Source organism: Hordeum vulgare, chromosome 4H, assembly GCF_904849725.1.
Source record: "Hordeum vulgare subsp. vulgare chromosome 4H, MorexV3_pseudomolecules_assembly, whole genome shotgun sequence".
NCBI classification, from domain to species: Eukaryota; Viridiplantae; Streptophyta; class Magnoliopsida; order Poales; family Poaceae; genus Hordeum; species Hordeum vulgare.
In genome coordinates, this window is record NC_058521.1 from 42,452,837 (window position 1) to 42,467,429 (window position 14,593).

The 14,593-nt window shown below is 46.0% G+C and overlaps 2 protein-coding genes across 3 annotated transcripts; one reads left to right on the top strand and one right to left on the bottom strand.

Annotated features, from left to right (window-relative positions):
- Positions 1–5,008: 5,008 nt before the first annotated feature.
- LOC123447790 (serpin-ZX) lies at positions 5,009–7,505 on the top strand. Its single transcript, XM_045124462.1, has 2 exons — positions 5,009–5,545; positions 6,533–7,505. The coding sequence occupies exons 1-2, from the start codon at positions 5,129–5,131 to the stop codon at positions 7,319–7,321; spliced, it is 1,206 nt and encodes a 401-aa protein (XP_044980397.1). The 5' UTR covers positions 5,009–5,128; the 3' UTR covers positions 7,322–7,505.
- An 865-nt stretch (positions 7,506–8,370) lies between these two features.
- On the bottom strand, positions 8,371–11,100 carry LOC123447791 (serine/threonine-protein kinase SAPK10). 2 transcript variants are annotated; one of them, XM_045124465.1, is made up of 8 exons: positions 10,550–11,100; positions 10,285–10,461; positions 10,145–10,198; positions 9,970–10,062; positions 9,688–9,780; positions 9,270–9,374; positions 9,095–9,193; positions 8,371–9,006 (listed from the first exon to the last, which is right to left on the bottom strand). In XM_045124465.1, the coding sequence occupies exons 1-8, from the start codon at positions 10,724–10,726 to the stop codon at positions 8,719–8,721; spliced, it is 1,086 nt and encodes a 361-aa protein (XP_044980400.1). In that variant the 5' UTR covers positions 10,727–11,100; the 3' UTR covers positions 8,371–8,718. The 2 variants fall into 2 exon arrangements, with proteins under 2 accessions (XP_044980400.1, XP_044980399.1); XM_045124464.1 differs by having other exon boundaries at positions 10,270–10,461.
- Between the last annotated feature and the right edge of the window lie 3,493 nt (positions 11,101–14,593).

Here is a 14,593-nt window from a genome sequence, read left to right on the forward strand (position 1 = left end):
GGATTTAGTTAATCCCGTATGATGTTCCCTTTGTCCTTCGGTATGTTACTTGCCCGAGATTCGATCGTCGGTATCTCTATACCTAGTTCAATATCGTTATCGGCAAGTCTCTTTACTCGTTCCATAATACAAGATCATGTAACTAACTCCTTAGTCACATTGCTTGCAAGGCTGATTGTGATGTTGTATTACCGAGTGGGCCCCGAAATACCTCTCCGTCACACGAAGTGACAAATCTCGGTCTTGATCCATGCCAACCCAACACACACCTTTGGAGATACCTGTAGAGCACCTTTATAGTCACCCAGTAACGTTGCGACGTTTGATACACACAAGGTATTCCTTCGGTGTCCGGGAGTTGCATGATCTCATGGTCATAGGAACAGATAAATTGACATGCAGAAAACAGTAGCAATAAACTGACACGATCATATGCTACATTTATAGTTTGGGTCTTGTCCATCACATCATTCTCCTAATGATGTGATCCCGTTATCAAGTGACAACACTTGTCTATGGCTAGGAAACCTTAACCATCTTTGATCAACGAGCTAGTCAACTTGAGGCTTACTAGGGACAGTGTTTTTTCTATGTGTCCATACATGTATTTGACTTTCCAATCAATATGATTATCGCATGGATAATAAACGGTTATCATGAACAAGGAAATATAATAATAACAAATTTATTATTGCCTCTAGGGCATATTTCCAACATATGCATCTTGGTCCACGAAATGAGTCTACTCGGGCATCGAACCCAAGCCTGGAACATGTACCTGGGATGTCTGCCCCTGTAGTGGGAGAGACGAGTCATGACGTGGAACTGTCGTTGTAGTACTAGGAGCCTCTCCCCACCGGCTGGACCATGACGGCACCACACTCGTTCTAGATGACCTCGGTTTCGAAATGGTGTACGCTCTAGTGGCAATGTCGTTCTCTGTACCGCATCTCATAATCTTTTTGGTGACAAATTCGCCAATTCTTTTGAAGACATACACTACTTGAGTACCAATTCCCTGGGCTCGCATTCCTTCCCTCGTCATTGCCCTTACTTCGTTGCAAATATCAATCTGAAAAAAATAGTTGTTGGTTGCTTGAATTGTTCATGAAATAATGGACGTGAATAGCAAGATGTTGATGATTACCGTGGAGTCATGATAGTAAGCTGATGATGTGTCTATCCGTCTCTGTAACTGTTCCATATGCGTGGAATGTGTTGGAATCGTAGGTGGTTGACACGTCAGCCTAGCACGCGTGCTCATGCGATACCAATCATAGTACGCTTGTGTTGTAGTTGCATCGTATAGTCTGTGTAAATAAATAATTACATCACCTTTTATATGTACATAATTAAATCAACTTTTGTATGTATATAAATTACCATAAATAAAATTACCTTTGTTGATGCACTAAATTTTGTAGTGCTTAGTATTTCACTGGTTTATCCATTCAATGTTTTCTACATTCCAATCGACACCACATCTACCCATATTGCTCATCCTGAAATTTACGTAACAAAACATAAATTTTATGAATTAAAAATACATGTACGTAAATTTTCGGAGGTCACATTTTACTTATGAGTTTCTTCGTCGATACATCTTGAATATGTGGTGGAATATCTTGATGTAGACTGAACTGTCTCATGACACAGTCAGGATTGTAAGGTTCGACAAACCACAGATATAGTAAATTGGAGCGAGTCATCCAAAATGCACTATCTCTCACGCATTTCACTGGGATGTGTTGCGAACCAAATACCATTTCAATGTGTCTATGAGTCCACGGGTTCCATGTGATTACTGAGTCCTCAAGAAACTCAAACTGATCATGGTATATGGGGTAACATTTTTTCGCAATTTTAGTAGACCATTTTTTTCGATCGAGCGTCCACCGGTTAGACATAGTTACAACGCCAGCACCATAGTCATACGGGATTGCCGGACCTACAATCTGGGGTCATCCTACAGGTAAGTATTTCCATGACCACAGTTGTAGAAACTCGTACGAAACACAAAGTAATGGAGCTTTAGCTGCGAATGAAGTTTTTTGAGTGGCATCACACAACCCTCGATATGTGTGAGGAAGGATAGCAGAACCAAAGCTATATGTTGGATCCACAGGTAATGGTTTGTCCACTATCTTTGTGGCAAAGTAGGCGAGACCAGAAAAACTACCTCCCCGTAAGAATTCGGAAACATCACACCAAATAGACACAACAAATATGCGAACAAAGTGTCTCTTCCTCGTCTCAAGATCAGCATAGCTAGATAAAATTTCGAAGTTAGTACAAAGCCAGCTGAGTGGGACACCTCGAGGCCGACCTGAACGATGTGATACGGGCATTTCAAGCCTAAGACGTCCCAAGACATCTTCTGGCCAAGTAGGAGAAACTCGTGGAGGGACCACTAGCACACCTCTAATTGGTAAAGCTGTGATCATTGACACATCTTTGAGCATAGGTGCTAGATCTCCACAGTGAAAGTGAAAGGTGTGGGTCTCAGGTCTCCATCGATCAACGAGGGATGTCAAAAGAGATGGGTCAGTAATGAAACTGCCCGGACGAGATGCGAGGTTCGCGAAATGAATGAGTCCATAAGCCTCTAGGTGACGAAGGAAACAATTTTGTACTATCCCGGGTGTCTTTAAGATTCAAAGCCTGAAGGTCTGAGGAGGATTTTCATGATTGGATTTAAGAAAAGTTGGCAACGGTGGTGGGTGTCGTTATGCCCCTGCAAAAGATGGGGCATTTCGGTCATAACCTGCAATCACGATTAAATGAAATTAAATATCTGAAGCTTACATCACGACGAAATGAAATTAAATATGTGAAGCTTACATCACGACGAAATGAAATTAAATATTTGAAGCTTACATCATGATGAAATGAAATTCAAATACATAGCATGAGTAAATATCATGTAGTGTTGTTGTTACAATACGGGCAATCCCCACGCGAGTGCCCAAGGCACCTACAAATGCAACATCGCCTAGGTTCTCCCAACTGGTCGTGGTCCATGTCATTGCGATGACGCCTAGACTAACGCCATCCCTTGGTGGTTCGCATCAACTCGGGATCACGAACCCATGTGGTCCCTTCTGACCACAATTGCTTGTAGTTCATATCAATGCCCCATGCCTAGAACTCACCATTCCAAGTGTTGTATAAATTGTGCATGTTGAAGAACGTTATACGTATGGTTCGACACTAATTTTTTGATCTGCAGCTGCCCGAAATACGTGTCTGCAAGGGTATCCCAGAAGCTTGGGCTTGTTGCAATTGCACTCACACGAGGTTGTGCCAAATGTCACAGCTTGTTTTTTTCCTCCTCTATGGTTACCCTTAACATACTTTGCTCGCACATTGACTTCCCATTTATTCCTAAGTGCATCTACCTTCCTGCACCCATGGCTTTGCAACTTCTTTGCTTTCTCATCAAGATGTCTTTGCATCTTCTCGGACTAGGGCTTGTTCAATTCAACTTTTGCCTTGGTGACGCTGGCTCTGTCTGTAAAGTATGACACAGTCCGGTTCCAAGTTTCATCAATTAGTGTTGTGATAGGTAGGGCCCTCACCCCTTTCAGAACACCATTGTACACCTCCGACATGTTGCTTGTCATTATACCGTACCGAGCGCCACTATCGTGACACTACGCCCACTTGTACAAATGGGGACAATTCTCGCTGATCCACTTGTTCAAAATTATTATTGTCCGACGACCCATCCTGTCTTCTCTCTCTGGGAGGGATGCGCGCTCGATCTCACCATTGATACTTGTCGAGATAGCATTCATTTTGGCTTCAATTTTTTGCATGCACATTCTCTTGAATAGCTTGAAGCAATCTTTGTTCTTGAATTTGGAATAAAAATTAGCTGTCAAATGCCTCATGCACCACCTTGTCTCCAGATCGGGCCACCCCAATCTCGATCTTATGAAGCCTTACTTATGTCGAGCGCGCTTAATAGTCCAGTGTTGCGATCAGAGATGATGCAAACCTCTTCCTGATCTTTCACGACCCCATCTTCACGCAACTCCAGGATCCTCTTTGTGTATTTGATTGGTCTCTGGTTAGACTTTGGGAGGCGGACATTTGGTCCCTGGTACCTCGATAATTTATACATGGAATGTGGAGATTTGGTGGCACTCACACAAGAACAACTAAAAATGCTTTTCATGCTCTAATTAAGCGGTTTCCTTTTTCTAGAAATTATTGTTGCACTTCACCCAATATTTGAACTTAATGTGTTTCCTTTTTCATGCTCTGATTTGGGTTGTTGCACTTTTTAGATGTTTAGAAATGTTTAGAAATGTATCATGTTCATATTTGATGTGGTAATAGACTTGGAGTATATATAACTTTAAATTTTAGGAAGGAGCATATTTGGTGTAGTTATTATGAAATGTACCAACATTTGTATTTCAAATGGTTAATAGATTGTTATAATATTATTTATAATATTATTATTACAATATAATAAAAAATTGTATTATTCAAGACGTGCATTGCAATGCAAGCTTACTAGTATATATATAAAGCTCGTTGGAAGTTCTTTTTCCATAAATAAAACTCTTTTTTACCCAGGAAAGAAAAGCAACGGGATTTGTAGGTGTACGGCTCAACGGTCACGCACGCACAAGCGCACACGATACTCCGGAAGACCGCACACGTTCTTCTTTTCTTTTCCCACGAACAAACCAACCCGTGGTTAGAAGGACTGTGGTATCCCCTGCTCATCAGAGTTTAAATTCCAGATTTGACACTCGTGCTTGCATTTTTCTGAATTTATTCCAGGTCTTTCGACGATGTGCGTTTAGTGGGAGGAGACGTTCCCGTTGACTACGAAGACGTCTGTGTTCCCGTAAGACGTATGTGGTGACTTCATCAATCTCAAAACGATGTGCCGGTTCAGTCTTTTGAAGATGCTCATAGGGGTAGGGTGTGCGTGTGTGCATTCACAAGAATGAGTGTATGCTCGTGTACTCTGTTTAAAAAAAAACTTTGTTCAGGCACCCGCCACATAACCAGCGAGACCCCTGAAACCCTTGAAAATTGCACCCCCGTACATCCCCCTTTCCTCTCCGGTCTAACCAAAGTCCGACCTCCGACGAGCTACCACCCGGCCATGGCGACCACCGACATCCGCCTCTCCATCGCGCACCAGACCCGCTTCGCGCTCCGCCTTGCCTCCGCCATCTCCTCGCCCTCCCACGCCAAGGGATCCTCCGGCAACGCTGCCTTCTCCCCGCTCTCGCTCCACGTTGCGCTCAGCCTCGTCGCGGCCGGCGCCGGCGGCGCCACGCGTGACCAGCTTGCTGCCACGCTCGGGGCCGCGGAGAAAGGCGACGCCGAGGGCCTCCACGCGCTCGCCGAGCAGGTGGTGCAGGTCGTGCTCGCCGACGCGTCGGGCGCTGGCGGCCCGCGCGTCGCCTTCGCCAACGGCGTCTTCGTCGACGCCTCGCTCAAACTCAAGCCTTCCTTCAAGGATCTCGTAGTGGGCAAGTACAAGGCCGAGACGCAGTCCGTGGACTTCCAAACTAAGGTGATCCCCTTCCTTGTCTAGCTACTTCTTGAAACGACGGCAAGATCCTTCACCAGAAAAAAAAACATATTAGTACAGATTTGCTCATTATTTGTGGACATCACTAGCTTGTATAGTTTATTTACTTGTATTTTTACAGTTCGCCGTGTCATTCTTTCTCCGAAAGTGCTTGCTTTGTGCTGTTGTGATGTAGATATGCATATCTGTTGGTATTTCGGCTGTTTTGGTAAATGCAATAAATTCAACTGAATGTTCAACTGCTAAGCGTTCAGGCTTGTGCAATTTATTACGTTATCAAGCTTAAAAACGTGACAGACTACCAATGCCTTGCCAAAAAAGTTCAATTTAATTATTGTAGTAGAGGTGCTCACTAAACAGTAGAAAATAATGGAACTTTGGAAATATTACTCCCTCCGATCCATATTAACTGTCACTGCTTTAGTACAACTTTGAAGTTCATGTTCCTAACTTGCTCTTTGGAGTTCCCCTTTGTGCGGATAATTTACACTTTGGAACTTGCATCAGTGAGATTTTGGGATAGCTAGTCTGTTACTTCTGTGAGCAAATATACTCCTTTTTAGAAGTGTAATTTTCATAATGTGCTATCTAGGGATTTGAAGCCTGGGGAATTTGTTGATATTTACATTTTTATGCTCTCGAGCCTATGTATGTTGGATAAATAGGAATGTATAGGGCCTTCCAAATTCGTTGGTCTGTATTTCAGTGTTTTCCGGGTCCTTTCGTGCTTTTCATTTATCACCTTCACGGCAATTTTGTTTCTAAGAAGATCCCCCCCCCCCCCCCCAAAAAAAAAAAAACTAACAATTACTGGATTAGAATTGTCAAAAAAATATTAGTGGTATTGAACAATGATGCTTCTAGATGGTGTGATGCCCATTTAAATGACTACATGTGGAGCAACTTTAAATGAGTATTAGTAATACTTTTCAGTTGTTCTAAGTATTGATGTATTTTACAATGGTCCAGGCTCCTGAAGTTGCTGGTCAAGTGAACTCCTGGGTAGAAAAAATCACAACAGGTCTCATCAAAGAGATCCTCCCTGCAGGGTCTGTTGACAGTACCACTAGACTGGTTCTTGGTAATGCCCTTTATTTTAAAGGAGCTTGGACTGAGAAGTTTGATGCATCTAAGACAAAAGACGAGAAGTTCCACCTCCTTGATGGGAGCTCAGTTCAAACACCATTCATGTCCAGTACAAAGAAGCAATACATTTCGTCTTATGACAGCTTGAAAGTACTGAAGCTTCCTTACCAGCAAGGCAGGGACAAGAGGCAGTTCTCCATGTACATTCTTCTTCCAGAAGCACAGGATGGTCTCTGGAACTTGGCCAACAAGTTGAGCACCGAACCAGAGTTCATGGAGAAGCATATGCCAATGCAGAAGGTTCCAGTCGGGCAATTCAAGCTCCCGAAGTTCAAGATATCATTTGGGTTTGAAGCGTCTGATATGCTCAAAGGTTTGGGTCTCCAGCTGCCATTCAGCTCAGAGGCAGATCTTTCGGAGATGGTGGATTCACCCGCAGCACGGAGCTTGTATGTCTCATCCGTTTTCCACAAGTCGTTTGTCGAGGTGAATGAAGAAGGCACCGAGGCTGCGGCAGCAACTGCTGCAGTGGTCACACTTAGGTCACTGCCTGTAGAGCCCGTGAAGGTGGATTTCGTTGCGGATCACCCTTTCCTCTTCCTTATCCGAGAGGACCTCACAGGCGTGGTGCTATTCGTCGGTCATGTGTTCAATCCCTTGGTGTCTGCATAATGTGTTTGTTCTGGATCGCTGCATTGGCAGTGGCCTCGACTGTCACATGTGAGTGGAGGGTTTCAACTTTAGATCATGCTGCCTGTGCAATAAATCGAGTGGATGTTTTTGTTTTCGAATAATGGCTTGCTTGATGTATGAAGGTTGTGGTGAGTTGGTGACAATAATTTCGGATTGCTGTGGAGTTTTGTGCTCTCAGTTGCTTGATACATGTGATGGCCAAATGCTTCTTAGCGAAGCATGAACCATGGTCTTTGCATAATTTGGGTGATTGATCTGGATTGTTTTACCTGGGTTTGTTTGGTTGACAAGGCGGCGAGAGCGACTTCGTCCTCCGTGGCCCTATCGTTATCAGCCATGTGTGCCTTTGACCGTGGGGAAAGAAGGAGAAAGATTCCACAATGGTTCCTAATTTATTCATTCTTGAACTCCTCCATACATCAGATAAGCCCACGATAAGCGGAAATCAGATATTAATATGCACTATTACAAAATTGCTCAATGATGTTAGGATCCGTTGTTGGCAAGTTATTCAGAAACTTGTTAGGCCTATTTTGGTTCATAAGAAAGAATCATAACAATATAAATATTTTTTCATTGAATGTTGACTCATGTTTATAGAACCAATCATATACTCCCTCTGTTCCTAAATATTTGTTTTTGGAAAGAATTAATTAGTTTTCTTCAACAACAAATATTACGATACAGAGGGAATATAAAAATAGGATCCATTCCTATGAATCAAAGGGCTCTAAAAAAATTCTTACAAGAAACGAATTTCTATGTAAGGAGGCCTTACTCTATTATCGTGATTTCTAAAAGAAACAAGGCCTTCCATGAAATATAATGCAGTTCAGGCTGTTCTCTTGTACAAATCTCAACACCTGGAACCACAAAGCAAACCCATGGATGCCCTGAACAATGCAAACCCATGGATACACTGAATCACATCAAGACCCACAACGCAAACACACAAAAACTCATCTGAACCAAAAGGTCCAAGCGCACTCATGTCTCACAAGATGCTGGATCCTGGATATGGCAGGAACTTGATCAAACTGGAGTGCCCTTTATTTGCCTACAACACATATACATGGTACAAACATGATGTGATAACATGTCCCTTATCTAAGGGGAGCACAGACACGGTCAGTTCCCAAATTAGCGGAGATAGTCACACGGCATTAGAGCAAAGCATGGTTACATCCAAAAGGCAGGCTAAACCGTTTCAGAACATCGGAAGTACAGGGACCAACAACAAAAACAACAACAAAGTAACATTTGTGGGCTATCAAGCATGAGCAGCCGAACTTCAGCGGTAGCCTCAAGATATCTATCCCTTCCTCGAGTATCTTGGCCATCTTTCGGTCAACTTATATGTGAGAGCCTTTGCAGTGTCACATGGCATATACGATCTCCCCGCTGCTTTCCACGTCGAGGTCGGCGTCCGAATCAAGGTCGTCCATGTCGTCGTCAAGGTCGAGACCGTCGTTCAAGAACTGGTTGATCCGAGAACCAGCCGCCGGGATGGTGGCCTCCGCCAGGATCTGCATGATCTCGTCCATGCTCTGCATCGGCTGTTCAGGCTCCTCGTACTGGCTGCTCATGGTGCTATCATCCACCAGGTCAGCTGGGAGGTTCTTCAAGAACCACGGATGGTTTCTTATCTCGGGGATTGTGATTCTCTGCAAAAAGTTTATCAATCTCAAAGTGAACTGTATGCCACAATATAGTGACTTGAACACTACATGGCTATTAGATATAAGTACTCACGGTAGCTGGGTTGCCGACGAAAATCTTGGCAATAAGATCTCGACACTCGGAAGATATGTGCACGTAATCGGGAATCGAGTACTGCACGCTCAATATCCTCTGCCCGAACAAGCTCATTAGTTTTATGATCAGGACAGAGATGGTCAAGAACATGAAGATGGCTCAGAGTGGGAACCTGAATTGTCTTCCTAAAATTCTTGGGCTCATCCGGGTCCTCAAAGGGATATGCACCAACTAGCATAACATAAAGCGTCACTCCACACGACCACACATCCGCAATCTTCATTTCATCGAGGAACAAAGGATTAGTGCTAGGTAACTTGAGACGATACATCGCAGAGTCTAGCAGTACCATGGGATTATACATCATGCATCTCACGAATGGAAATGCTTCGCATGCAAACATAGTTGCCCAAGTGGAGAAAAATACGCAGGAACATTAGACAGAACAACAGGATCAAGATATCATGAGAAGTAGTATTAGCATTGGAGCCCTAATTTGGCCGTGTGCATCCTAGCTATGCAGAGGCCGGGTGCGTGTGCTTCATTTCAAGTCATTAAAATCCACCCTTTGCCGTTAAAAAAATGCATACCTTTCCATCATATTCCTTCTTGAGAAGAACCTCAGGAGCAATGTATGCGGGGGTTCCGACGGTTGATTTAGGCTGCGAGTGAAGAACCGACGACTGCAAGTACGCAGACCAGCAATGAGCAGAGTAACAGGTCGATACACTAGGACACAAAACTATAATCACAAGCAGAGGATAACCCCCAATTTGGCATGTGAACAGAGCAAACATGTTGATTTCTGAAAACTGCAAGCCTGCGACAGTGAAGCAGGTAGCATCTTGTTTTAGTACGTATGTAGGAGGTACCTTGGAATATCCAAAGTCGCATATCTTGAGGCGGGGAGCCGTGCTCCCGTCCAGCAGGGTGTTCTCCAGCTTCAGGTCACGATGGCATACTTGCTTAACAAGAGACGAGACCAATTTAGCAGCTGCCGTAACTGTAACTGACTAACTGTGCAATCGCCCGAAGAGGAAAGCGTACCATGGAGTGGCAGTAGCTGACCCCTGAGAGCAGCTGCTGGAAAAAGAAACGCGCCTGAAAAGTCAGAGGCTTGGGCGGTTAGTACTGGCTAGCACAGTGATTCGGTGGCAGTTGAGCCCACGTACGCGGAAACGGCGAACCTCGTCCTCGCTGAACCTGCCGGCGTTGCAGATGCGCTCGAAGAGCTCCCCGCCGGAGGCGTACTCCATGACGATGGCGAGGTGCGTGGGCGTGAGGATGACCTCCTTGAAGCGGATGATGTTGGGGTGGCGCAGCGACCGGTGGTTGATGATCTCCCGCTGCACGTTCTCGTCAATCTGCAAACACGCGCTTGAGCCCTGGCGTGCCGTTCCGCCCCGTACGTGCAGGGAGGTGGAGAAGTAGCTAGTAGGAGGAAGCAAGTACCTTCTCCCCGCGCTCGATGTACTTGACGGCGACGAGCTGGCCGTCGGCGCGGTTGCGCATGAGGCGCGCGACGCCGAAGTTGCCGGAGCCGATGTCCTTGACGAGCTCGTACCGGTCGCCGTCGTGCATTATGGGCATGTCCATCCCCGGCCCCACCGTCAGCGCCGCCCGGTCCATCCCCCTTCCCCTTCCCTTCCCTTCCCCCACCGCCGCGAGGTCGGTCGATCGAGCGAGCAAGCAAGCTCCCGCGCGCGCGCCTCCCGTGACCCCGCGATCCAAGAGAGAAAGAAGCCTTGGCCTGCTGCCTTTAGTTTAATTAGCTGATGATGAGCTCCAGCTCCAGCTCCAGAGGGGGGGAGGGTGGTGGAACGGATTGGGCGGAGGAGAAGCCCCGCCTCGTGATCTCTCCCTCTCCCTCTCTCACTCACTATCGCCTCGCGCTTTTCGCCCCGCGCCCACGCCGTGCCGGCAGACTTTATTTCCTTAATAAAATCGCCCCTCTCTCTGTGGCTTCTTCTCCTCCGTGTCTCCGTTTTACTTTAATGTTTCTCTCCCCGGTCTGCTTCGCTAGGCGCGCGAAGGATCCAGTCCGGTGGGGAAGAGAAGACGGGGGGAGCGTGACGTGTCGCGTCCTCTGTCCTGGCCCAGCAGCACCGGGCCCCGCGCGTCGGGCTTGTCACGGGAGGCCGGCGCCGGTGGTGTGCGTGCACGTAAGCAGCGCCGGTCAATGACGTGCAGACCCGGCGCGGTGAGGTACGGGTGGGGCCCGGGTGTCGGCGTCTGTGGTAGGACGGTGGCGTAGGCGTAGGGTGGTGGCGGGGCTGGAAATATCTGGAGGGGTGGCTGGAAGGCGTACCGCGTGGAGCGCACGGGTGACGCCTCAACTTCGGGTCGGTGAGTTGAGCTGAGCCCGCCGCTCCGTGCGGATCGGATGGTGGTCGGGTGACCCGTTGCGTGCGTGGACGGCTGCGATTGATTTGACGCTGTGGGCGTGCTCTCGTTTCGGCACCGGCGGTCGTCGAGTTGATCGGCTGACTCGCGGTAGGCGGGGTAGCTGATGATTGAGATAAATACACTCATGGTCATTGTATTTGGAACGAAAGCATGATACGATCACTGAACATTGGAATACGCTCGTTACGGTTATTGAATACGATGGGACGTGAATATATGATCACTGTAGCACGTATGCGGTGCGTACAGCCCTAGTTTGACCTATTGTTGACCGCCACGTAGTGGTCTCTCATTCGGCCAACGATTCATGAAGGGGTTTTTTTTAAAAGAACCAAAATCCCCAATCCCTCAAATCCCTAACCCGCAGCGTCCCCCTCAAATCCCTAACCCTCCGTCGCTCTGCTCCGCCTCCGTCGCTCTGCTCGGCCACCACCGACGCTCTGGCGCTGTCCCCGCAAGCTCTGGCGGTCATGTCTCTCACGAGCTCGTCCTCCTCTGCTGTCCGCCGCCGGGCGTTGGCGCTGCCGCTGATCTGCTGCGCAGGCTACAAGGAGAAAGTGCGCATGTTTGTTTCCACCACTGAGAAGCACGATGGGATGGGTCTTCTACAAGTGCCAAAATCATGGGGTTAGTGTTTTCATGGATTTATCTCTTCGATTTATGTCCTGTCCATGGATTCTATTCCGTTTTGGATGGAAAGATTGAACTTTTTTTTTACCTTGGCATGTATTTTTGGGATAGGTGAGTTGTGAGTTCTGGCGTTGGGAATTGGAGTACGTGCAGTACCTGGTTGACAATCACTATCTGGTTGGCGATGCAGCTGTGGATGCTATTGGTGCGGCTGAGGAACACAGGGAGCAACTTCTGAATGCACAAGAGCTTCATTACATGAATGGATCAACAAGCATGTCTAAGAAGTTTGTGAAGAGAGAGAATGGCAATGTCATGACCAGGCAGCAAGTTGCTGCACTGATGAAGCTTGGGAGAGAGCTAGTGATGCTCATGAAGATCCTGCTTGCTGTTGTGCTGATGTTAGGTGTTGGTGCATTGGTGCTATACATGGTGAAGAACTGAAGATTAGCTGCATTGGTGATGCCCGGTTCATTTTGGGAGACTGCAGTGATGTTAGTAGTGATGGCAGTCCTAGTTTGGTGTCATGTAGTTTGTTTCATGTAATGGTGTCATGTTATGGTGTCATGTAATGGTGGAAGTGACATTGCTATGCTGAACCCTATGTTATATTTGATCAATATGATGTTCTTATGTCATTCCTTCTTAATATGTGATTACTTGTTTTGTGTACAAAGTTCCTCCAAATGGTGTCATGTTATGCTTATTGAAAGGGTATATTACAATGTAAGGCAGTGTTGTCTACAAATAGGACCAAACTGACCAAATAAGAAGTAAGTCTTTTCCAAACTTGACAAATATGCCAAACTGACCAAATATGATGCATGAAAACTTGTTGTCACAACCAAATAAGTCTTGCCCATCATCCACATACAAAAGAAAATAGCCATGTTTCTTACAGGAGAATATTGCAGTCACTATGCATGATACTATCTAAAGACATCAAACATTGAAGATCTTGGAGCCTTCTTTGGATAGGCAGCTTCATTGTCAACCCAGCTTTGTTTCCTTTTTGCAGCAGCCATGCTTTGCTCCCTTGCTTTTTTTTGCAGCAGCCTTCATCTTCTCCTGTGCTGCAGCAAGCCTCTTGTCAGCCTCTCTCTTTGAAGCAACAAGCTTCTTCTCCTCTTCTTTTCTGGCAGCAGCAAGCTTCTTCTCCTTTTCTTTTCTGGCAGCAGCAAGCTTCTTCTCTTCTTCTCTTTTTGCAGCAGCAATTCTCTTCTCTTCTTCTCTTTTTGCACCAGCTGCTTCCCTCTGTGCTCTCTTTTCTTCCTCCTTTTTTTGAGCAGCAGCTCTCCTCTCTGCTTCTTGCCTTGCCTTCTTCTCAGCAGCTAATGTTTACGTTGTGTCTTGAATAATCTGTCTTGTCTCAGCTTGAGCTTTCTTGTTGATTTCTGCTTCTTCTTTCTTTTTGGCAGTTGTCTGTGCAACAACCAATCTTCTTCTCTCTGCTAGTTCAGCCTTCTTCTGTGCAACCTCATGTTTCTTTCTTGCTACCTCTTCAGCTCTCCTCAATTCCTCTTCTCTTCTAGATGCCAGAATGGCCTGCTTCCTCTCCTCTAGTTCCCTATCTCTCTGGTTCTTCATGGCCTCCAATTTCTGTGCCAACTCACCAGGCCTGATGGTATTTGAACTTGCTTGGCTGCCTTGGCCATCAAGAGACTGGTTTAGCACCACTTGGGCAGCATTCAGGAAACTAGAAGATGGTAGTGGCCTTTGTTCCACAACTCTAGGTATTGGCATCTAAAAAATACACAAGTGTCCATTGTGATATCAATACTACAGTACTAGTTATGTTATTGGGTATGGAGTAGTTATGTTACCTGGGCAATCATGTTGTCTATCATGAGATCTTCATATGTTGCAGAAGGTTCTTGATGGTCCTGCTCAAATGCAAAAGTTTGTGTTAGATAAATGCCAAGCATGATCAACTTCAGTGTGTTAAAACAGGATCATACAAGTGTTACCTGTGTTAAAACAGGATCAACTTGAGTGGATGTAGCTGTTTGTTCTGGATTAGTCACACTGCCAGCACCTTGTTCTGGATTAGGCACACTGCCAGCACCTTGTTCTAGATTTGTCACACTGCCAGGACCTTGTTCTGGATTTGTCACACTGCCAGCCCTTGGTGGTGGCAGTCCAGCATTTTTGTGCTTGCAACCCTTGGTGTTGTGGTCTGCCTCACCACAGTAAGAACAGTGCATGATGACACCATGTCTTGTTATTTTCTTCCCTCCCCTTCTATGATCAACCTCTCCAGGTGCTTGTCTTCTTCTGGTACATGGTCTACCCACATGCTTCTGGTACAATGGTGGCTCAATTGGGGGCCCATGTAAATCCTCCCACTCTCTCCTATCTTTGCAAGGATATATAATATTACCATATGCCCTCTTGAACATCTCCTTTGAGTAGCAAGGGTCAACCATCAGAAGAGGATCAATTCTGTCATTCCTGCAGCAG

Excerpts from the sequence above, each read along its gene's own strand:
- LOC123447790 (XM_045124462.1), top strand. The coding sequence starts at position 5,129 with ATGGCGACCACCGACATCCGCCTCTCCATCGCGCACCAGACCCGCTTC. Across the intron at positions 5,546-6,532 it reads CCGTGGACTTCCAAACTAAG|GCTCCTGAAGTTGCTGGTCA; the intron begins GTGATCCCCTTC and ends ACAATGGTCCAG.
- LOC123447791 (XM_045124464.1), bottom strand. The coding sequence starts at position 10,726 with ATGGACCGGGCGGCGCTGACGGTGGGGCCGGGGATGGACATGCCCATA. Across the intron at positions 9,781-9,969 it reads GCGACTTTGGATATTCCAAG|TCGTCGGTTCTTCACTCGCA; the intron begins GTACCTCCTACA and ends GCGTACTTGCAG. Across the intron at positions 9,194-9,269 it reads ATTTTAGGAAGACAATTCAG|AGGATATTGAGCGTGCAGTA; the intron begins GTTCCCACTCTG and ends TTGTTCGGGCAG.